Source organism: Hydra viridissima, unplaced genomic scaffold (assembly GCF_058129835.1).
Source record: "Hydra viridissima isolate aposymbiotic clone 2 unplaced genomic scaffold, HvirCarnegie_v1 scaffold_6, whole genome shotgun sequence".
Classification (NCBI taxonomy): Eukaryota; Metazoa; Cnidaria; class Hydrozoa; order Anthoathecata; family Hydridae; genus Hydra; species Hydra viridissima.
In genome coordinates, this window is record NW_028324305.1 from 3013348 (window position 1) to 3037910 (window position 24563).

The window sequence follows — 24563 nt, forward strand, 5'->3', positions numbered from 1 at the left end:
GAAAAATTTCCGCAGTTCATTTACTTCAGTCCTGTTAATTCACATGTTTCTTGTTTAGATGCAAGTGACCAGCTGAAAGCACATTATCAAAACACTTACGGGACATGTCAACATAAACAAAGTCAAGAAAGCGAGCCCAACCCTGTCGTTAACAATTTAATGTTAGCTTCAGTAGAAGATTCAGACTTAAAGATGGTTACTGATGACTTTAACGAATGGGAGTACTTTTGTCATAAACAAACCAGTTACAAAGAAATAAAGTACGAGGAGGTGTTTGATAGAAGCTCACGTTTGATTTTGATTTCAGGACCTAAAGGTGTTGGGAAAACGAACTTTCTGCAAAACTGTCTTTATCAGTGGTCAAACGGATTACACTGGAAAGATTTAAACTTTGTATTTTATTTCGATTTCAATAGATTCAACGAACTGCAAAATGTTTCAAGCATGAAACAACTCATAAAGAAATTTTTCAAAAATATTTTAAAAGGGTACGAAGTTTCTTCGTTTAATGCCACAATGTTTATTATAGATGGATTAGATGAGTTCCCTTACATAGAACAATTAATTAATCGCGATTCATCAAACTCCATTCCCATAATAACAGCGCTTGAAGATGTTTTTAGATCAGAATCATGTAAATGTGTTATATGTGGAAATGTCTTTGCTGCAATGAGATACTGGAGCACAATTAAAGATTACAAAGATGCGGCTAGCATGCAAATTATGGGTTTTAGCATAAGTGGAACAAAGAGTTTCCTAGAAGATCTGTTGGAGAGTGAAAATCTAAAAGCTGACATAGAAAAACTTTACACAACATCTTTTAATAATGCGGCTTTGCTCTCTGTATCACTTTATTTGAAAGCAGTTTCTTCATTGCTGCTCACTTTAAACATTCAGTCTGTCAAAAATATGACAGAACTACACGCGCTGCTTTTTCTACACTTTGTGCAACAAAACAGCAAAACGAAAGAGCCGTTACCTCAGCTAATGCAAATATTCCAGCAGCATATTTTAAAGGTCTGCGAAGTAGCCTTCGCTCTATTGGTTAGAGGAAAAGTGAACCTTTCACCAAGTGAGCTTGGGTTGGTCTTAGATGAAAATGGTTTTGAACCGCTTGGTTTTATAAAAAAATCAATCGTAAGTCAACAATATGAGTTTGTTCATTTGGTTTTGATGAAGTTTTGCGCTTCTGTTCATGTATTATTCAACATTAATTTTCATGAAATTATTAAAAACAAAAAACTGTGCCACTGCCTGCCCTTCATTAGCGGTCTTGTGCACTGCAACGAGAGAAGCTTTTTAAATTTAATTTGCAAGCTAAAGGAACCATTACACAAACAGGCTTTTTGGCTGAGAGACATCTGGGGTAAGACAACTTCTTTTTTTAGTAGTAAAACATTTTTGTCTTTTGAGCATAAGTTTGTATAGCTCAGCTACTTTTAACATAAAACATTAAAGATTAAAGATTTGTTGAGGAATGAGAGCAAGATTTGGATTTGTTAATAACTCTCATGTTAAAAAGATTGGTTGTACAGTTCAATTATGTGTCGTGTATCGATACATAATCGATACATAAGTTCGATTATGTGTCGTGTATCTCTCTGTATCTTAAATGAACTAAAGTTGCTTAACGAAACAGATACACTAATAACTAAATATTAGATTTCTATGCGCTTATTTATAAAAAAAACAACAACCAAAAAGCAGCTTTTTAAAGGCATAAAGCTATGGTAATTTATTTACCATAAGGATTTAACCTCTTATACTCAAATCCTTTGTATATGACTATAAATCGCAAAAACCTGTTAAAGCTGTTTTTAAAAGTTTTTTGTAATAAACTGATCAAACTTATATTATAAAAAATTACATCAACAAGGTTTTTATATTTATTTCCGCCTTAAAATGATAATGCAATCTACATCTCCAGAGCACTAATTGATCAACTTTTCTTTCTAATCAACCTCGAGTACTCAAAGAAAAAATTAAGTTTTCATTTATAAAAATTAAGTTACATTTATCGAAAGGACTTTTTTTGAGTTGTCCTTTCTTTCTTTTACAGAACACAATGATCGTGAACACAATGATCACTTTTATAAGTTACATTTATAGTTTGTTTGATCAAACTACACATAATCAAAGTACTACTCTAAGGTGCTTAATACAAAGGAAGGGGTTAAGCAGTTTCATTTAAATTAGTTTTTTTAGTACATTTTATTAGTAAATTTTACTTAAAACTAAAAACGGAGGTCTTCAATTTCATAACTTTTAGTTATAAAGAAGTATATTTAGAAACGTTTATTTTTATCTTTACTTTATATTATTTAATCAATTAAATAATAAAAAAAAAAAAGTTTATAGCCCCTCCCCCTCCCCCAATTAATATAGTTTTTTCCTAATAAGTAAATTACCAGTGTTTTCATTGGTAGTTTTTAACAGTTTAGAAATGCTAAACTGTTTATAAGAATACGTATTTATAAAAGTTTTAATGAGGTTTTTAATATTGTTTAAATATCCATTGTATTTTTTCTAGATGCATTACTACTTTAATTAAAGTTTTGGATTACTTAACTAAATCATTTTTATTTATAATACTTTGATTATGTGTTGTTTGATCAAACAAACTATAAATGTTACTTATAAAAGTGTTAAAAAAGTAACATCACTATAGTGTTAATACTTTTGTAGTCATAAATTTATTGCTTTGTTTTGTTTTTCATAGCATTTTCACTAACAAATTAAAGTTTATTCGCCTATTCCGTAAATTTCGTGCTTTTCCATAAACTGAAACTTTGAAGACCAGATACTTTCACAGATATCTCAATTCGCGATGCCTTAATTCAACTCTTGTCCTTTCTTTCTTTTACAGAACACAATGATCGTGAGCTTTTCGTCGAATGCTTCTATGAGGCACAGGTTTCCATTAATGAGAATTTAAAAAATCTAATTGAAAATCAATATAGCTGGATCAAAGAGACCGGAATGGGAAATGCTGCTGATCAAATATCAAAACAAGAATATTTTAGAGACAAACTAATAGAGGCAGGAATCAAAATAAATTACTTACAGTTCCTTAAAGATGAATCATCCAGCAGATTAGAAGATTTCAATGAGAAGGGAAAAGATATTAATAAAATTAATAAAAACTTCAATATCGCGATGAGATTGTATGAAAAACAACTACCTTGTGAGGCAGAAAAAATCCTACATCATGTAGAAAAAATGCAAATCGAATATTTAGGGGAGAAAAATGAAGATGCACAAAAAACTAAATACTGGATTGCAATGTGCTTATATGACAAACAAGAATTCGATATTGCTGAAAAAATATTTACAGAAGTGGAAAATTATAGAAGAGAAATCTTAGGAGAGAAGCATGTAAATACACTAAATACTCAATATCGGATAGCAAGATGTTTATATGAACAACAAAATTTAAAACTGCTGAATTAACATTTATAGATGTGGAAAAAAAACAAAAGGAAGTTTTAGGAGAGAGGCATGCAGATACATTAAATTCCCGATGCTGGATTGCAAACTGCTTATTCAAAATGAAACAGTTTGATAAAGCTGAAAAAATGCTGAGAGACTTAGAAACTATGCAAAAAGAGGTATTAGGAGAGAAGCATGCATATAAAATAAATACTCAATACTGGATTGCTATGTGCTATTATGAGAAACAACAACTTGATAATGCTGAAATGAAGTTTAGAAATGTGGAAAATATGCAAAAGGAAGTTTTAGGTGAGAAACATCCAGACACATTAAGTATTAAATATTGGATCGCAAGATGCTTACATGACAAACAACAACATATTAATGCTGAAAAAATATTTAAAGATCTAGAAGTTATGCAAAAAGAAGTATTTGGAGAGAAACATGAATATACGCTAAGTAATAAATACCGGATTGCAATGTGCTTATATAGAAATAATCGATTTGATGAAGCTGAAATAATGTTGAGAGATTTAAAAAATATACAAGTTGAATCTTTAGGAGAGAAACATATACATACACTAAATACTCAATATTGGATAGCAAGATGCTTATATGAGGAACAACAATTCGGTAACGCTGAAATAATGTTTAGAGATGTAAAAAGAAACCAAAAAGAAGTGTTAGGAGAGAAGCACACAGAAACACTAAATTCCCAATTCTGGATTGCAAGTTGCATATTTAAAATGAAACAGTTTGATGAGGCTGAAAAAATGCTGAGAGATATAGAAGAAATGCAAAATGAAGCATTAGGAGAGAAACATAAAGAAACAATAAATACTCAATACTTGATTGCAAGATGCTTATATGAAGAACAACAAAATGGTAACGCTGAAATAATATTTAGAGATGTAGAAAGAAAACAAAAAGAAGTTTTAGGAGAGAAGCATACAGAAACACTACATTCCCAATTCTGGATTGCAAGTTGTTTATTTAAAATGAAACAGTTTGATGAAGCTGAAAAAATGCTGAGAGATTTAGAAACAATACAAAAACAGGTTTTAGGAGAGAAGCATGCATATATTATTAATACTCAATACTGGATTGCTGGGTGTTATTACGAGAAACTGCAACTTGATAATGCTGAAAAAATGTTAAGAGACGTAGAAGTTATACAAAAAGAAGTTTTAGGAGAGAAGCATGAAAATACAATAGATACTAAATACTGGATTGCAATGTGCTTATATAAAAGTAAGAAATTTGATGAAGCTGAAAAAAGGTTTAGAGTTTTAAAAAAAATACAAAGTGAAGAACTAGGAGAAAAACACGCAAATACAATAAACACTCAATACTTGATTGCAAGATGCTTATATGAAAAACAGCAATTCGGTAACGCTGAAATAATGTTTAGAGATGTAGAAAAAAAACAAAACGAAGTGTTTGGAGAGAAGCATGCAGAAACACTAACTTCCCGATACTGGATTGCAAGTTGCTTATATAAAAATAAACAATTTGACAACGCCGAAAAATTGTTTAGAGAGGTAGAGAATATGTAAATAGAAGTCTCAGGAGAACAGCATGCAGATACAAAAAACATTAAACGCTGGATTGCAGTATGCTTACACGATAAACAACAATTCAATGATGCTGAAGGAATGATTAGAAATGCAGAAAACATGCAAAAAGACGTTTTAGGAGATAACTATAAAGACACAATAAATACCCAATGGTTGATTGCAATGTGCTTTTATAAAAAGAAACAGTTCAGTAATGCTGAAAAAATATTTAGAGATGTAGAAATTATGCGAAAAGCAGTTTTAGGAGAGAAGCATGCAGATACACTAACTGCTCAATGTTTGATTGCAAAATGTTTATATAAAAATAAGCAATTCCATAATGCTGAAACTATGTTTAGAGATGTAGAAGTTATGCAGAAAGAAGTTTTAGGGGAGAGCCATACAGATACACTAAATACTCATTTCTGGATTGCGAATTGCTTCTATGAAAAACAACAATTCGAAATTGCTGAAAAGAAATTTAGATATTTAGAATCTATGCAAATAGCAGTTTTAGGAAAGAAGCATCCATATACACTAAATGCTAAATACTGGATATCAATATGCCTATATAAAAATAAGCAATATGACAAAGCTGAACAAATGTTTAGAGATTTAGAAATAATACAAAAAGAAGTCTTAGGAGAGAAGCATGTATATACACTAAACTCTCAATTCTGGTTTGCAAGATGCTTATATGAAAAACAACAACTCGATGATGCTGAAAAATTTTTAAGAGATGTAGAAAATATGCGAAAGGAAGTTTAAGGAGAGAACCATGCAGATACACGAAATACTCAATACTGGATTGCAAGATGCTTATATGACAAAGAGCAACTCGGTAATGCTGAAATATTGTTTAGATATGTAGAAGAAATGCAGATAAACGTTTTAGGAATGAGGCATGCAGACACACTAAATTCTCAATATTGGATTTCAATGTGCTTCTATAGAAATAAACAATTCCAAAACGCTGAAATATTATTTAGAGATTTAGTAAGTATACAAAAAGAAGTATTAGGAGAAAAGCATGCACATACAGTAAATTCTCAATACTGGATTGCAAAGTGTTTATTTGAAAAACAAGATTACAATAACGCAGAAAAATTATTTAGAGATGTTGAGCTTTTGCAAAAAGACATTTTAGGAGAGACGCATGAATATACACTAAAAACTAAGTTCTTGATTGCAACTAGCTTATATAAAAAGAAAGAGTTCCATAAGGCTGAAAAAATGTTTACTGATTTAAAAACTTTGCAAAATGAAGCATTAGGAGAGACGCATGCAACAACATTAAATACTCAATTCTGGATAGCAATCTGTTTACATGACAAACAACAATTCAATAGCGCTGAAAATATGTTTAGAGATGTAATGTTTAAACAAAAAGAGGTTTTAGGAGAGATGCATCCAGATACACTAATTACTCATTATTGGATTGCAAGGTGCTTACATGACAAACAGCAACTCGATGACGCTGAAAAAATGTTTAGAGTTATAGAAAACAAGCAAAAAGATATTTTAGGAGAGAAAGATGAATGTACATTAAATACAAAATATAAGATTGCGAGTTGCTTATATAAAAACAAGCAATTTGATGAGGCTGAAAAAATGTTTAGAGAATTAGTAACAATCCAAAGAGAGGTTTTAGGAAAGAAACATGCGCATACCTTAAATACTCAATATTTGATTGCAATGTGCCTATTTGAAAAGCAACAAATTGAAAGCGCGGAGGAAATTTTTAGAGATGTTGAAATTATGCATATGGAAGTTTTCGGTGAGAAACATTCAGGTACGATAAATCTTAAATACTGGATTGCAAGGTGCTTACATGACAACCAACAATTCAATAATGCCGAAGAATTATTTAGAGTTGTAGAAATTATGCGACAAGAAATTTTAGGAGAGAAGCATGCTGATACACTGAATACTCAATTCTGGATGTCAATGTGCTTATTTAAAAGTAAACAGTTCCATAAAGCTGAAAAAATGTTTAGAGATATAGAAAATGTGCAAAATGAAGCTTTAGGAGAGACGCATGAAGACACACTAAGTACTCAATACTGGATTGCAATGTGCTTATATGCCAAAAAACAATTCGATGACGCTGAAAGAATCTTTAGAGATGTAATGTTTATACGAAACGAAGTTTTAGGAGCTAAACATGCAGATACATTAAATTCTCAATACTGGATTGCTAGGTGCTTACATGACAAACAGCAACACGATCTCGCTGAAAACATGTTCAGAGATGTGGAATTTGTGCAAATAGAAGTTTTTGGAGAGAAGCATGAATATACACTTAATACTAAATACTGGATTGCAATGTGCTTATATAAAAGTAAACAATTCGAAAAAGCCGAAAATTTGTTCAGAGAATTAGAAGTTCTCGAAAAAGAGGTTTTAGGAGAGAAGCATGCAGACACACTAACTACTCAGTTATGGATTGCAAAATGCTTAAACAAAAATTAAACAACTCGATGTAATCAATTATTTAATTATAACTTTATTCAATTGAATATTATTCAATTTCAAGTCAATTTTATATTGATTAATATTGATTAATCAATTAAGAATATTAATTTTCTATTAACCGAATTTAATCAACTTTTAGGGATGAGTGACAAATTTGCGAAATGATGTTTAATGAGAGAATATCCTCTAAATGCTCACTTCGGATAGCAATAAACTTAAATAAAGTTTAACAATTCCATAACGCTGAAAAATTGTTTCTAATTATAGAAAACATGCGAAAAGACGTTTTAGAAGAGTAGCATGCAGATACAATAAACTATCAATATTGGACTGCAAGCTGCTTATATGACAACAACATCTTTATAATACTGAACAAATGTTTAGAGATGTAAAATATAAGCAAAAAGAGGTTTTAGGATGAAAACATTCAAATGCCCTGAATACCAAGTTCTGTTTCGCAACTTAGTTATATAAAAAATAGAAACTCGATCGGCTAAAAATTGTTAATAAACTTTAAATTGTCTTCCGCTGTAATCCTATATTTTTTTTCTCAAAAATTTTGTTGGTCTTTTTTATATTTATTGTTTAGTTACTGACAATTAAGTTTCATTTAAAGCAATTAAGCTCTTTTTTTAATCCAGTTATCCAAGCCAATATTTATGAGATGTCATTAAGACCTGTAATGGTGACTTTAAATCATAAACTACTGAAGCATGTTTAGAAAGTATTCAAAAAATTGAGTTTTAGTGTTTACAATTTACTTGTATCTTTAATGTTATTGAAGACTGCAAGGGAAAAAGCACAGACATTCATTTTCAAAAATTTTCCTATTTGCAAGTTCTTCAACATGTACTCGTACTTAATACTTCTGACAATATTCAGACGAAAATCTTCCCCTGTTGTCATTAATAGTTGCAGATTGATAAACTAAGGAAAAAATGTTTGGTCACTAAAAGTCTTTATGAATAATAGACCGACTGCTTGACTTTTAAAATTAAGATAAAACTTAGCTTACTTAAAGTTTGTCTGGATGAGTGGATATACTAGTACACATTACAAACAAACGAGCTTTTGTAGAAAAACCAATTGCTCAGAGACATAAGTAATGAAAAGAAACTATTTCTTTCAACTACTTTTAGGGGATCATTTGAAATTTTTTCAAAACTAAGTAGCAACGCCGTTCTTATTTCTATAATTTTTTTTTGAAACCAGTTTAAAAAAATAAAAATATTACAGAATCTCAGTCATTTTTACTTCAACTAAAACAGAACAAAAGAGAAGAGGAAAAAGAATTAAAGAAGAGAAATAGATGGTGTTGTAATAAACGATGGAATTCAAACTAAAACCTTTACAGTGACGTATACCAGTATCTGAAAGGTATCAATCTGATTTAATTTAACCAACATGCTGACCCTAACAGAATGTTAACCGTTATGTTTTTTTTAGGTTGAAGTTATTATTATTATTACTATTATTATTTTTATTATTATTATTATTATTATTATTATTATTATTATTATTATTATTATTATTATTATTATTATTATTATTATGATTATTATTATTATTATTATTATTATCATCATCATCATTATTATTATTATTATTATTATTATTATTATTATTATTATTATTATTATCATTATTATTATTATTATTATTATTATTATCATTATTATTATTATTATTATTATTATTATCATTATTATTATTATTATTATTATCATTATTACTATTGTTATTATTATTATTATTAATATTATTATAATTAATAATGCAATAGTAAAATTTATAATATCAAATTATTTGAGAATTTTGAGGTTTTGATTTAAGTATTTCTCTTTCGTTTATGAACTTTGTTTCATCTGAGTTTATAAAAATTGTATTCTTAAATTTAAAAGCGAGAAGTTTATATTGTGGGTAGAAGTAACTATAGGTGTCATTAAGGAATTCAAAGGTAAACTTAAGATTAGAAAGGAGAAATTAAATGAAAATGAGAATCGAATTATGTTTTACGGATTTAACTTTTTGAGATTTATTGAAATTTAGACTGTTCTAGTAATTCAAGCTGGAAATCAGATAACGTTTATTTAAAAAAATTTACGGTTAAAGAAGGTGTGGTAACCGAGCAACGATTAATCGAATAAAAAAAGTTAATCGTTATTCGATTAATTTCCAAACGATTTATCGATTAGTTTACCGTTCTAAAAATCAAAAAAATCTGGCGTCTTTTGAGAAATTGATTCCGCTGAGGAATGTAAATCTAATTCCGAAAAGTTCTAGAACATTTAATGACGTTGGGGATTTAATAGTTTTTACCAATAAGAATTGTAAATATGTGTTTGTGGTGATTTATGACGGTTTGTGGAAGGATATTTTGGGAAAAGCATAGGGTATATGTAAAGGAGAAAATTTGTAAAAAGAGAGTTTTAGTTAGAAGAGAAAAATATTGCTATTTATTGATTTGTTGATTGCGAGAAAAAACTACAGTAAACAATACATTTTCAGTGCGGCATTACAAATATCTTGGTCGCCATTTACAATGTTGTCTGAAAAATTCGTTCTAAAATTTGGAGCATTTTTTATCAGAAGATAAAGACAAGTCAAATATTCAAGTGCAAAAATTGTTCAGTCAAACTTAATTTCTATTCATCAACTTCAAGTTTCTTGTATCAATTAGAGCACAAACATAATATTTTGCAACCTAAAATTGTTTCAAAAAAGTCGAAAACTTAACAACCAAGTTCTGCTGCCTACTTTAATAAAATAGGTAACAAAGCTGAAGAGGTATTAGCTCGTTTAACAGTTGTAGATCGTATCTCATTTGAAATATTGGCCAATAGCAAAGATATTAAAAATAGCAAGAAAGCAAAGTAACCATGCTGACATACTATAAACATACTATAAAAGCAATTGCTATGAACCAGGAGCGGATCCAGGGTGTTGCAAGTGAAGAAAGCAAAGTAACCATGCTGACATACTATCGACATACTATAAAAGCAATTGCTATGAACCAGGAGCGGATCCAGGGTGTTGCAAGTGAAGCAATTGCAACAGTCAACTCGGACTACATTTATTAATATTTTCTACACACATACATAAAAATATATATATATATTTTTTTATTTAAAATAACAAAAATTTTAGATCAAATTTTGGCCGCTGTTGTAGCTTAACTAATTTTACTAAATCAAAAAATAAAATTTTCGCTAAAAAAACCTTCAGTTTTTGTAGGGTTTTGTCTCTCTTGTTCATAAATTTTTCTAAGAATATCAAACATTTGGCAGCGTAGCTACTTAATTTTGACTGGGATATATGTGTTGCAACTGTAGCAAAATCCTGTTTGTCATGTTTTTAAACAACTTTAAGCTTACCCCCTGCATTTTTAATATTGAATACATATTTAGTATCACCTTTTTATTCACAAAGAGGTCTTATATAAAAACTAAAAGCCATTAACTGAGAACCTGTAGCAGGTGTAGCAAAAAACCAAAATTGTACTTGGTTGAATTAATATTACTTTTTATATGGTTTATAAACTTTTTTTAATGAAAGATATAGAGCTGTATTAAGCGTTAAAAGCAAACAATCATTCTTTAATACATCAGATTAAATTATGTAACACCGCCAAATTAAACAATTTCTGCCAGCAAAACTTTTTAAATTTTTGAAGGGTATCTATCTTAGGAAAAATAAAAAAAAAAAAAAAAAGGTCCTCCGTCATCTAGCTACGCCACTGTTGCTGTGGCTCTCTGGAAACTCAATGAAGTTAAAAAAAGCTCAGACAAATGACACTTTGGTATTGGATTGGTTAGAATAAATGGTTCAATGCTTTCAGAAAGAGCAGTTCTTAATTCTACTGACAAATTAAATAAACTTAGATTGAATTTAACCATTAATATCTTTGGATATGTCATTGGTAGTGCTTCAGTTATGAAGAAAATAGAAAAAAAAAGAGAGTTATCAACTAACTTTGCCATTGCTATGGAATTCATCTTGTAGTATGTGATATTCTTTATTAAAAAAAGTTTAGCAATGAAAGAAACTCAAAGGTAACTAATAAGGATAACGAAAATGAAGAAGCTGATTCTAATACTAATGATGATACTGTCAATAAAGAATGCTGAAATGAAGAAAGTATTAGCTCTATTGATGAGGAAATCTAGTTTAATGAGGACTACGGTATTCGTAAATCAAAGGCTCGTAAAATAGTCAAGATGTTTAGAAAATCACATCTCAAAAATGATATTCTTCAAAAAATTGGTACAACTGATTTAGGAAAAGTGCTTAAGCTTATTCAGAATATTAAAACAAGATGGAACTCTCTAATCAGTATGTTAAAACAATTCTTGGAATTAAAAAATGCTGTTGGAAAAGCTTTTGCTGATAAATCCAGAACTGATTTGATTTTAAAAGAAGAAGAAATAAAAACACATCTCTGATATTAATCAGGCTCTCGATATTGTAGAGCTAAGTCTTATGGGATCGGGAAATAGAGACTGTAATCTGATAAGACATAATAAAATTATATTCTTTTTACTACAAAATCTTAAAGAGAAAATTACTAACATCAGTCAAAATTTATTTACTATTGTCTCTGAGAGAATTAATGAAAGAAAAAACTGTAATATTGTTGGTTTAATTTTCTATTTAGATAATCCGGGTGCCTATAAATCAGATTCAGAATCACCAGGTAATCTTTTAAAGTACCCAAACAAAAATGAAATTTCTAAAACAGCAAGAGAAATATATGTTTTTTGTTTCAACATGAGGATAACCAAAGGAAATGTGAACTAGAAGTTTAGGTAGCATCAGAGTTTGAATCCGCTTCTAATACGGAACAAACGAGAGAAAAAAACTAAAGCTGAAGAACTAGCAGAAATTATATCATCTAAAACTTCATAAATAGGAGATTTAAAAAGCTAAAGGACTAACTTGTAATTAATCTCTTCAAGAAATTTTGGTTTGCATTAAGTGTAAAATAGCAGTACTTGAAAACAGTTGAAAAAGGTCTTGCTCTTTAGAAAAGATTTACAACACCATGCTAAGTTTTCCCCCATCTTCTAAAGAAGCAGATAGAAGTTTTAGTACTGCTAGTTTGTTTGTTACTAAGTAACGAACCAGTTTAAATGATAATATTATTAAAAACTCACGTTTTTTAAGATCATTTCTGACAAAGAAAGAGAAATAAAACTTTTATGAGTAGCAATGTACTTTTTGTAAATTGTAAAAATTCATTTTTAAAAATTAATCAAAAATTAGTTGATTAAGTTTAAGGAAATTATTCGTTAATCGATTAATTCAAAATACCTATTAATCTACAACTCCTAAGTTAAATATAAAGATAAACAATTGATAGTCCTGCAATCAATGAAAAACGAAAGGAATCCAAAGTTTTTTAGCTTATATTTTATGTTTTCTCCTTTTGACAATATTCTCAAGTTTTAGTCAAATTTGTGGAGTTTGATGAAAGCTTTTCAGAAATATAAAAAACACGCTTGTCAACAGGATAGTATGAGAAAACGAAACAACCATAAAGAGAAAACAACTCAAAAAAACTACTCTTTATTAAAGAAAACTCTCGTAATAATATACCCATATATCATACGTAAGGTCTTGAATGTTAAAAATTTTTTTGAATATTAATGGCTGCCCTCCAAACACTTTCTCAAGCATTTTCAAAATTGGGATGCTTCTAAAAAATCGTAAGTTGGTTGTTTGGAAAACGGTTGTTTCCTATAATAGACAAGAGTCACAAGTATCTGTAAAGAACTCTAAATTTAATTCCTCGCGAATATGAACAACTGAAGACCACGGGGAAATCCGCAGTTGTAGAATTTGACATATCTTCACATTTCAAGGCACATTTTCATCATGGAATACTTATGACAATATGCAAGAAAGAAACCGCCGTTAACAGGTGGATTATCGAGGTGGATTATCGAGGTGTTAAAAAATTTTTGAAATCGTATTTGCACAATAGGTATTGTTATATTTTGACATTATCAGTCTGAACTATATAATCAAGTGTTTGAGCAAAATCATCATCCTTAGATAACTGTTTCATCTGTTTCAAGATGTATATTGATCAAGTGTTTGAGCAAAATCATCATCCTTAGATAACTGTTTCATCTGTTTCAAGATGTATATTGATGGAAACTTTTTATCCCAGTAACAGTGGTTGCTATTGAAAATCTATGCCCAAGTTTCTTTCGTGTTAGCTTCATTTCTTCAGCAGTGATATATAAAAACTTGATCCCACGGATTGATTTTTGATAATATTCTGCAAACTAGCAGTGGCAACAAGCCTGTTTACAGGACCACCAACAACATCAAATGATGATTTGGCATGGTTTGTTCCAAAGAGATTCCAGATGCAACTAACAGGAAAATCTACGGTATGGTAACATAAGTTATAAAAGTGTTTGCAGCTTTTACACTGTCCTGAACAGCCATCAGAAAAGTAATGAGATTTTGTTACTATGGGACAATGATTAGTTTTTATATAATTAATTGTTTGATGCATAACTTCATGAATAAATTCAACATCGTGCTTTAAATCATCAGAGATAACGCAAAAAGTAGATGCCTCCAATTTCATATTCATGCAATAGATGACTTTTGGGTAAGGTAACATAGTTTCTTGCTCCAATCGTAACTATGAATCTCATCTTGCCCTACAAAAGTATAATTCTTTGCAAATTCTCCCAGGGCTTTGCATCATCAGGACTTATTGTCTCATTAAGATGCGTTAGATAGTTTTATTGTGGCTTTGTCATAAATGAATTAGAAGTAATATTATTAGAGTTTTCACGCAGAACTTCAATCTTATCTGATGCAACAAGAAAAGTTTCAGTGACATTCAGAACATTTGCATTTTTCTTTGTAACTGCTTTTTAAAATTGTTTAACTTTCTCTTCCCGAGTGAAAGTTTGTTAGAAGATTTAACAGAATAAACTTTTATAGGAGACACTTCAAGTTTACACAAAGTTCTGTTGAGCAATGATCTTGTTGACTTTTTGTGTTATTTTCTCTACATATTTGGATTCAGCACCCTCAAAAATGGTTATGTACTGATTTTCAGCTGTTTACTTCCACTAGAATTTGAATTATTCCAAAAAAAATTGATGCTTTAACATTGATCATGGTGGACGTGAACAAAAAATATCGCATTTTAGGCTAAACTTTAAAACATCAAAATATTTGAAGAAATTGGAGTTGGGAGCTAAAATTATGCGAAAAAAGTTTCTCTCAAAGGAAAAATACTTTCTGACGGAAAAACAATATCAAGAAAAAATCGTATTACTAATCAAGTCATAAACACACTTCAGAACAATTATGATTGTGGTATTAGAGCTAATAAAGGGAACTTATCTAGCATGAAAAAGGCAATAGCTGCAATTATTTATCACTGTTTAGAAAATGCTTTGCCTGAATAATGTCATAAGTATTGTCATAAGTATCCATTGAATTCATGGTGTAAATACAAGGCTACCATTGAAAATAAAAATAATCAATATAAAAGTAAAGTCAGTATTCCTGCAGCTATTGCAGATGAAATCAAAAATATTTTCAGTTATAAAGATTTAGGAAATGATACTTTACTTGAAGCTTGTCTTGCTGGTGAAACACAAAACTTTAATGAAGCTTTGCATAGTTTAATATGGAAACGGTGCCCCAAATAGGTTTTAGTAAGAAAGTTATTGATTGATATAGCTGTACCATCTGCAGTGCTATGTTTCAATGAAGGTGGTAATGGTTTGTTAAGTGTTTATCATAGCTTTAGTTTGCAACCTGGTCAATTTTGTATATACAGCTTACATATATATGATATAGAGCGGATAAAAAGTTTTAAAAAAAATTAAGTGGTATTGTTAAAAAACGAAAAAAAAAGCCTAGAGCAACAAAAAAGAGTTTTGATGATAAAATTATTGCTACAGAAGGTGAAATGTATGCTTTTGGAACTTCTTAGGCTTTATAGTAATTGTTTAGATTAGTTGTTATTCTTTTATTGAGTTTTTCTCAGATTTGCATTTTTTTAACTTGATCAAATTTGTTAAAATTTTCAGTTACACATTTCAGGAGATACTTGGCATAATCAGGGTGGGAAGAATCTCGTTTGTACCGATCCCAATGAACTTTGATGTTCGAGTGCAAGGTTTCTGTTGCCTGCTCACTGAAGAGGCCCAATCCCATTTTTTTCGTCTTGATGAACTGAGGCACATGGAAAAACACTTCATGCGCTTTAGGGGAAACTGAAATCGGAAGTTTAATGTAGCTCGGTTGGAATTGAGCAATCTTGGATTAGTAGTCAGGGTCCAAATTCTGGCCAAAGCAAGAAGTCACAACATCCTTGAATAGCGTAAGTGTTTGAATGAAGCCATGAGCTTGAGCAAAATTTTTCTTTTCTGAAAGCAGTTGGAGTTTGCTCACACCTCTCAAGAGCTTCTTGCAGTCATTCCCATTGAAATGACCACCATGGAAAGGCTGGATGGGCCTTGGTTTCGGGCAAAAGATCACAAAGAGTTACTTTTATATTGATGTTTTAAAACGAAGGATGATTTCTTTTAACTTAGCATTACATATTTATATGTACATATATTTTTAAAGTAATAAAATAAAGAAACCAAAAACGTACTCACAAGTATACGTCCGTCTAAACAAGTATACGTCCAATCGAGTATCTGTCCAAACGAGCATCAGCATTTTACTAATTTTACTAATTCATACATATTTTCACAGCTTTTTTTTCCATTAAAACTAAGTGTGGTGTTACTTTTAGCATTATTTTTCATTTAAACTTCATTTTAAAATTTTTGATTTTAACCTATAAACATCATTTGGTATTATTGATTAAACATCTTTTGGTTTACATCTATTGGATTACTGATTTTGAGTTGTAATTACAAAATTGCATCTGTTTCTGGATTTGTATGTTGTAGTATGCTATTGAGCAGCAGAGCGACAACTTTTTAATACTTATTTTTTCAAAATTTTCCGCTAAATTTAAAATCATTATGATGTTTTATCGTTATTTCAAAAACGGAAAAAAATTCCTCAAAACTTTTGTTACTTTAATTAATGCTAAGGCTAATAATTTTTTATTTAGCGAAAGTTATTTAATAACAGTAGAAGCACGAAAAACGATTTCTGACCTTGTGTCAAATGCAGACTTTATGTATCTAGTTTAATATATAATGTATAATAATAATGTATCCAGAATAATAGAATAAACTTATCTGTTAAATTAAATTAGAATTCCTATTTATCAAATTTCATAAGAAGAGTTATCCTTTTATTTGCTCTTTACAAATTTATTACACATTCCTTAGATGAGTGATTTAAAGTAGCGATAACAACTTTAAATCACTCATCTAAGGACGTTGCGAAATCTTTTAAACCGTACGTAGCAAAAATAAAACGGCGAACCGGTGAGTACACATTTCTTTGTTTAAAAAACAATAAAATCTAATTAATCTCAAATTTAGAAACATAAACCTGTATGAAACAATAATCTTCATTTTCTTCGTTTTTTTATCTCCTTCCTCCTTTTTTTTTTTTTTTTTTTTCTATAGAAACTAGTCTAGCATAAATGAAACCTGGTCGGAATTAATAAAAGAACCAAAAATACGAACCTTTTTTTCCTTACATCCGCAGCTTAAAAAGTTACACTCAGCACTCAATCATCTTTAATACCCACCCTAAAAATTGTAAAGTACCGAGTTAAAAAGAAAATAATTTAAATGAAAAAAGAAAGTAAAAAGAAAACAGTTTAATTGATCCATTTTGGATATCGTTAAGGTTAAGGTTAGAGAGGCAATTGCTACCTCCACATTCCCTCTATGCTTGTGCCACAACCATGCTACCATTATATTAAATATATGTTAAAATAAATATTGTAATACCGTTTCTACTATTCCTCATTAGGTGGAATCATTTATAATATTTTCCATCAACTGTTCAACAAAGATGCTTTTTTTAATCGAAAGACGGAGGGCTTTTTTTTTTTTAATCGGGGAGGATCCAGTGGAATCTGAATGAAGTTCATTTTCTTTACGCCTAAGTTCTACTTAACCTTTCAGTTTTTCGCCAAATCCCCTTACAAATCTAAAATCCTTAATTTTTGTTCGTTTTTTCTTACGCTTCATCTCTGTACTAAGAAACATTTATTGATGAGTTCATCTTGTCTCATCTAAATTATAAGAATTTTTAAGCAAGAGTTTCTTAATAAGTGTGTTTCAACAATAGTGCGATATTACTAAACGGCTTTAAAAGTGTCAGTGTAAATATTAAGTTGAAAATCCGATTTTAAAAGATGAATGAATAGAGTGTTAAAAAAAGTAAATGCAGCAAGTCTTGCATTTTTTTAGGCGCATTCGTCATGGATCCCAGAATAAAATGCATTTTGGTTGATAACATAGCTTCTGACTGGAAAAGATTCGCAATTAACGCGGTATTTTCCGAAGCTGCTTTTGATTATATCGACCTCGATAAGCATAGTGATCAAAGTAAAATGGACGAGCTACTTAGATTGCTTGTTTTACGAAATCATTCTGACTTTATGTTCGTAGTCGAAAAGTCTCTTACGCTGATGGGTAGAGCAGATATTTTGAATGAGATCCAAATGATTCGTAAGCGTAGCTCTGCTTTTTTAAATGCGGTTTTTATGCGTCATGTAAAAGAATTTCTCAGCTGGTATTTTATGACACCGACTTCAAATTTAAATATCTCTATGAAATATTGTAATATCATACACACCTTCACATTAAATACCAGTTATGCAACATTTTTTACGTGAAAAGCTGTTCTATATCACCCTAGAAGTTTGCAAAAATAAACTTCCACTTTCAAGTTTCAAGGAAAAAATTTATGTAGACCTTGATAATTATGCAAATAACAATAATGATAAATTTTTACCTGCGTTTTGCGATTTATTTTCAAAGCATTTTCTAATAAAAGTAAAACAACAATATTAAAGCATTTTCTCCGTTTTACATATACTCATTCCAAAATTCTTTGTAAGAAACAGTTGCAAACAATAATTTGCCACGTTGTCTTTTTAACAATAGCTTCTTTTGTCATTTTTCTTCATTGTATGATGAAATAGCAAACTAATAAACTATTCTGATATTTTTTTCTTCACGATGGTTTTCAATATTTCGGTTTCTATCTAAAAAATGGCAAAGATTTTGTAATATTCAACATCTTCCTAGTTTCCTTTTTAGGGACATCCATAAAGTACGTACGCAGGTATGGGGGGAGGGGGTTACCAAAAAACATACAAATGCATACAAGGGGAGGGGGTGTGTGTTCAAGACAGCGAGTACCTACGCGGTTTGACTATCTTTCTCAAGAATTTTTCCTATAACTTGATCTGTATATTAACAAAAAGTAAATAAACTTCTCGAATGTAAAAAATCTTGTTTTTTTCTGACTTCGGTCACTGAAAGAAAATTGAAAGCGAGCGATCATTGTTCAAATTTTTTTTTCTTTAGTAACGTCGTTTGATTGGACATTAAAAGCAAATTTTTTCTATCTTCAGTAACGTCGTTTGATTGGACATTAAAAGCAAATTTTTTTTTTATCTCCAGTAACGTCGTTTGATTGGACATTAAAAGCAAATTTTTTTTTTATTTCAGTAACGTCGTTTGATTGGACATTAAAAGCAAATTTTTTCTTAATTGTTTTGTTTTGTTTTTTTACTTTTAATTACGCAACTTGGTTTTTATCTTTTTAATTAAAACGTTACAACAAATTAAACTTTTATTATTTTAATTCAATATCTTATTATTAACTTTTTAGTAACAATCTACTACTTCAAATTATTATTAAAGTTAAAACGTATTTTTTCAATTATAAAAAACAAATATTTTTAGAAACAACTATTTTAATGCTAATAGAGACCAATACCTTTACGAAATGTAACTGCAACTATTTTGAGTCAGGTTTTTTTTTACGTTCTTCGCTTTAATGACGCTGAATCTTATGATTAAATTGTTTATTTTTTTAAAAAACTTTTATCTTTCTATTCGAATAATTGAATACGTTGCAACAAAAAAAAAAAAAACTGCTTATTTTCAAGATGTCGTACGAATTTGTTGGGAACGAAAAAAAGTATCTTCAACTCCTTGAGTTATATAAGAAAGCAAATTCAACACTTGAAAAACAAAAGCAGTATCAGCACGCACAGGAATTGTGGAAAATAGTAAAATATGATCAGTATGAAAAAAAAGTAAACGAATTAAAAGTGAAAGCAACTAAGTCAAAAGGATCAATTATGTCATTCTGGGGAAATGCTTTATCACCGCCTAGCAAAAAAAAAAAGATATTGATCCAGTGCCGTCTTTGTCAAATAAAATACAAAGTTTTCCGAACGCAACTACGACAGAACTTGATAGGATTGAACTTAGTAAGCCATTTTTTTAAATAATTTACATAATTTTCCTCTCGTGATTTTCTATATATTGAATTCAACCGAATTGGTAATTAAACATTGTATGACTATATCGCAATCGCATAGTTTTATTCATCATAATTGGACAACTCGACCAACTTCTCTACATCCAATGTCTATGACTGTCAAGAATTTATAATAGTTCATTTTTGGGTATTTCCTAATTTAGATGTAACATCAAACGAGAAGGAAAGAGCAAATCCGACGCAAGTTAAAAGTCGGAAGAAAATCTCAGATTTTGAATCACAGCTTTCATCCTTGATAATCGTACGCTATTCTGGTTTGTCTGCTGTAACGAGGAAACAATTAGACAATGTGAAAGAAAGCATAAGAAGAGAAAAAACAAACTTGGAAAGGTAAATGTTAAGAGATATATCTAATAGAGCCTAATTAAGAATATGAAAGACGTTTTGGCCATAAAAACCAAACTTTTAAACAGGCAGAAACTTTCAAAACTTTGTTTTTCAAATTGTCAAAAAGAATTTCTAATTGAGGATTTACAAAGTTCGCAGAATCCAGGAAACCTTAATTATAGAAAGTTTTATAACGGAATCAAAGATTTGTGTAATATTTTGTTTTCAGGTTAATTCGTGAATCGGCACGACAAAGAAAACGGAGACAAAAACTTAAAGAGGGCATCGAAACAGTTTGTTAAAACAACCCTGAAGTATCAAGTGCTTTAAAACAATTTATGCGAAAACATCCTGGACGACCACGGCTCGATATTGATCAACCAGAACTTTTATTAACAATCATAAAAATTTTGCAAAATTCATCAGCAGCAGACGACCGTCGAAGAACATGTCTTCGTAGTTTCTCCACTTTGGATGATTTTCAGAAAGAGCTGACGAAAATAGGCTTCAACTTCAATAGAAGTGGTTTGTACCTTCGTCTTTTACCACGACGTGAAAACACTTTTGAAGGAAAAAAGAATGTCAACACAGTTCCAGTGAAGCCACTACGTCCAGAAAACTCACTGCGAAAAAGAAATGATGATAGAATGTTTGCCAAATCCTTTATTGATGACATGTTTGCAGTTTGTAAATTGTTTGGACCAAAAGCTGTGCTTTTCATGTCCAATGATGATAAAGCAAGGGAACCGTTGGGTCTTACTGCTGCAAGCCTTCAAGCGCAGTTGATGATGCATGTGGAATACAAGGTCAAACTTATGGATCATGACTTTGTCGTTGGCCCACAGCTTAAGTAAATCCCATCGCTGTATGGCATATGCGAAATTAACAATAATGGAAATGTATCCAACAGTGGAGACACTTTCATACGCATAAGAAGTGGGAAACACGATACATCGAATGCTTTTACACATGCTTTTGATGTTAGGAAGCTTTTTAAAACCAAGTTAGTGAGACGTGAACCAATAATGATAATGAAGACTGATGGAGCTCAAGATGAGGCACCACGCTTTCCCAAAACGTTAGCAACTGCTGTTGACCTCTACCGCTTGCTGGATTTAGATATCTTGCTTCATGGTGTGAGTGCAGCTGGGCTTTCAGCCTTCAACCCCATTTAAAGAAAAATGGCACCTCTTTCTCGTGATTTGGCTGGAATAGTTCTTCCCTATGATTATTTTAGCAATCACCTTGATTCTTCTGGGAAGACAATCAACCAAGAACTGGAAGTAGAAAATTTCCAAAAAGCGGCTGGCGTTTTATCCCAAGTTTGTGAGAAAATCTTCATCGACGGTTACCGTGTTAATTTCCGGGCAGTACCAGTTGGAAAAGCAAATAAACCGCCGAATCCTGATCCTGTTTAGGTAGAGAAGCATTGTCAGCAATCGCGATACTGTCTACAAATTGTGAAATGCCAGGACAAGTTATGTTGTTCATCGTTTAAAATAAATTGGCTGAATACCATCCCCCCAACGTTTCATTCCATTTCCGGCCATCTACGAGTACTGCGAGAATGGTTACAAAGCGATGGAACCGTCTCGATATTTTAAAAACCCATCAAGCCATTCAAACTTTGCACCTCTGACGCATAGGCTTTTGCTACAAAATATACCTACAGAAGGCTTAAAGTACAAAATTATGCCATTTGGTTTGTATTGTCCTTCATCGGAAAAAAGCTTTTAAACGGAATTTGCGACAAATGCAATAAATACTGGCCAAGCGAGTAATAAAAGCATTAAACATTGTAAGATCTCTAAAACCAAGTCCACCCACAGTGAGTATTAGGCCGCTACCGTATTTTAATGCCTTTAAATACCACATAGTTACATCCTTTCACCTATATCGTTACTGATTTAAAATAAAAACGATATCTCCGATGATTGAATCAACTTAATTACAGAATAAATTTCCTTGCATTTATTACAATATATGTTGAGAGAATTTTATTTACATAAATGTTCCTCTGGCCATCGTTGCAGCAATCGTAGTAAAGATTGATGAGAATTTTAGTCTACGCGCAATATTGGAGCTTATATTGAGGATTAACAGCCCATTCAAACGATCCTGTGACATACTTGAAGGGTGAAGTTTCTTTACCTTCTTCAGCACCCTGAAAGACCGTTCAGCTGTACCCACAGATACAGCTAATATTAAAGATATGCGCAATTCAACATAGACGTTTGGGAAGATTGAAAGGAATCAAAGTTTCTTCTGAAAGAAATAGTGAGGCTTGCATGCTAATATGAAGTTTTTGGGATATATCCGCTTAAGGCTAGCTATTGAACACACAGTTACTTATGATGGTCTAAATGTAAATAGCGGTATTTCTTTGCCAGCAGTATTGCGGTATTTCTTTGCCAGCAGTATTAGTTACTGCAGACATAGAAATATCTCTATTTACACTTGGTCCATCAGAACTTGTTACCATGTCTTCCTGGGACTGCCGTAACTTAGAATGTTGAGCAAATGAGGCAAGTGCTAATTTGGTCCTCATTTTCTTAACAGCTTCATGTTTTAAAATCCTCTTCTTAATTGCACCACTTTGAAATACTCTCTTTATTAGTTGATTAATCATGAGATGCATGAAATGTATGAAGCTGTTGTGCACAATTGTTGGTTATGAGCTGTCGAAATATGGTATTAAATTAATAGCATACTTTCTAGGTACAGAAAAGTTAAAGTTGGGTCATTCCAGTAGAATTCAACTAAAGGTTGGTGGCACTATGTCTCAGATTTTGCTCTTCTTTTGAAATTATGTTAATAATAATAAAATATGAACAATTTGAAAATTTCAATGCATTTGCATTATCCGTTACTAAATTATCGGCATTAAAAGATTTGCGATGGAAGCCTACTTTTTAATAAACTGTATTTTTGGCATTTTAATACCTTTATAACTTTTTTCTGTAATATAATAAATGCATATTTTTTTATTTACTAAATAAATGTAACTTAGCCTAGATAAAAAACAAGGTGCAGCTTATTTATTTGATTTCAGAAAAAAAATATCAGCACACAAAATTTGAACAATTTTCATTAAATTGAAAAAAGTACTACTTTTATGCCATTATAATTTTTTTCTGATGTATAATAAACTATGTATAATTTTAGAACTATAATCTTTGCCATAAAAGTAGAATTAAAATTTAAAAAATCTTCATTTATTGTTTAACAGAAAAAATATATACATCGTTAAAAATTGCCATTGATGGAAATCGACAAATTTTGGGCTTAATTAAAATAGTCAGTAAAATTTTCTGATACCTTGTACCAAACTAATAATGACAGCAAATAATATTCATGTATAGTATATTATTTAGCAAATAAAAGTTTTCATTTATTCAGTAACATGTTAAAATGACAGGCCATTATATATTATGACATAATCTTATAATTTAGCACACTAATCTCCGCTATAACTAATTTTTAGAAATATTTTTACATAAACTGATATTACAATAAAACATTTTTATTCAACAATACAAAAGTAATGATGCCATCCATACATTATTTCAAATCAAAAAATATAAAATTGTCTTTTATTTGTGCTTTTAGGGTACAATTCCGGCTTCCCCAGAATTTCTTGAGCTCATGTCACAGGTTCCCATAACAGGAATCATGCTGAAAAGTAAATTTATATATAAAAATAAAGATTAGACAGTAAACTAATCTTCTTCAACATAAAATTATGAATGTCTTAGATTATTAAATAAAAATAGGCTGTACATGTTAAGTAATGACAGAATATCTGATTAAATTCATAATTTAATATATTGCACATCATTATTAAAAAATTGATCATCAACTAAACTAATCATAGTTATGATGGTTATTGACAATTATAAATAGTTTACTAATAATTTATTTCTCATATTTTATCGGAATATATATTGCCTCACCTGATGTCAGTCAATGTGTTGGATACAGAAGTGGATTGTATATTTTCACATACTTTGATTTTTCTGAAATTTCAAAAAAGGAATAAATTACAAAAATGTATGCTTCCTGTTTATTGTTATTGCTATTATTTCTTTTAATTAAAATTATATTTACTTTTTTTTATTAAATAAGCTTTCTTTAACTGGAATAACAAGCGTTCCATTGATAAACTCACTGAGAGTATAAGCAGCAAGACCATTATCTGTTATTCGAAAGGCATGGAAAGATCGGGTTCCTCTTATTGGATCAGTCATCTTTTGGTATCGAGCCTGTAGAAATGATTGGCATTGAGAAACAGCT

General features: G+C 30.4%; 3 protein-coding genes, 1 long non-coding RNA gene and 1 pseudogene across 6 annotated transcripts in view; 4 read left to right on the forward strand and 1 right to left on the reverse strand.

The window, feature by feature from the left end:
- Positions 1-3450, forward strand: part of LOC149886632 (uncharacterized) — a 32396-nt gene extending 28946 nt beyond the window's left edge. The window contains exons 3-4 of the mRNA XM_090091050.1: positions 59-1366; positions 2867-3450. Coding sequence (XP_089947176.1) covers positions 59-1366; positions 2867-3450 — 1892 coding nt within the window. The remainder of the gene's footprint in view (positions 1-58; positions 1367-2866) is intronic.
- A 1637-nt stretch (positions 3451-5087) lies between these two features.
- On the forward strand, positions 5088-9678 carry LOC149886635 (uncharacterized; annotated as a pseudogene). The gene is made up of 2 exons (XR_016453510.1): positions 5088-8840; positions 9513-9678. The product of XR_016453510.1 is annotated as an uncharacterized LOC149886635 (transcript).
- A 7123-nt stretch (positions 9679-16801) lies between these two features.
- Positions 16802-24563, forward strand: part of LOC149886636 (NACHT, LRR and PYD domains-containing protein 9-like) — a 41169-nt gene continuing 33407 nt past the window's right edge. For both annotated transcript variants that reach the window (XM_090090723.1, XM_090090722.1), the window contains exons 1-2: positions 16802-16894; positions 17834-18094. The gene's annotated coding sequence lies outside the window, so the exon portion shown is untranslated. The remainder of the gene's footprint in view (positions 16895-17833; positions 18095-24563) is intronic.
- Positions 18571-22376, forward strand: LOC149886637 (uncharacterized). Its single transcript, XM_090090724.1, has 3 exons — positions 18571-19009; positions 19103-20273; positions 20500-22376. Exon 3 carries the CDS (start codon positions 20609-20611, stop codon positions 21122-21124), a length of 516 nt encoding a protein of 171 aa, XP_089946850.1. The 5' UTR covers positions 18571-19009; positions 19103-20273; positions 20500-20608; the 3' UTR covers positions 21125-22376.
- On the reverse strand, positions 23884-24428 carry LOC149886638 (uncharacterized). Its single transcript, XR_016453097.1, has 3 exons — positions 24378-24428; positions 24224-24286; positions 23884-23945 (listed from the first exon to the last, which is right to left on the reverse strand). It is a non-coding gene; the product is annotated as an uncharacterized LOC149886638 (long non-coding RNA).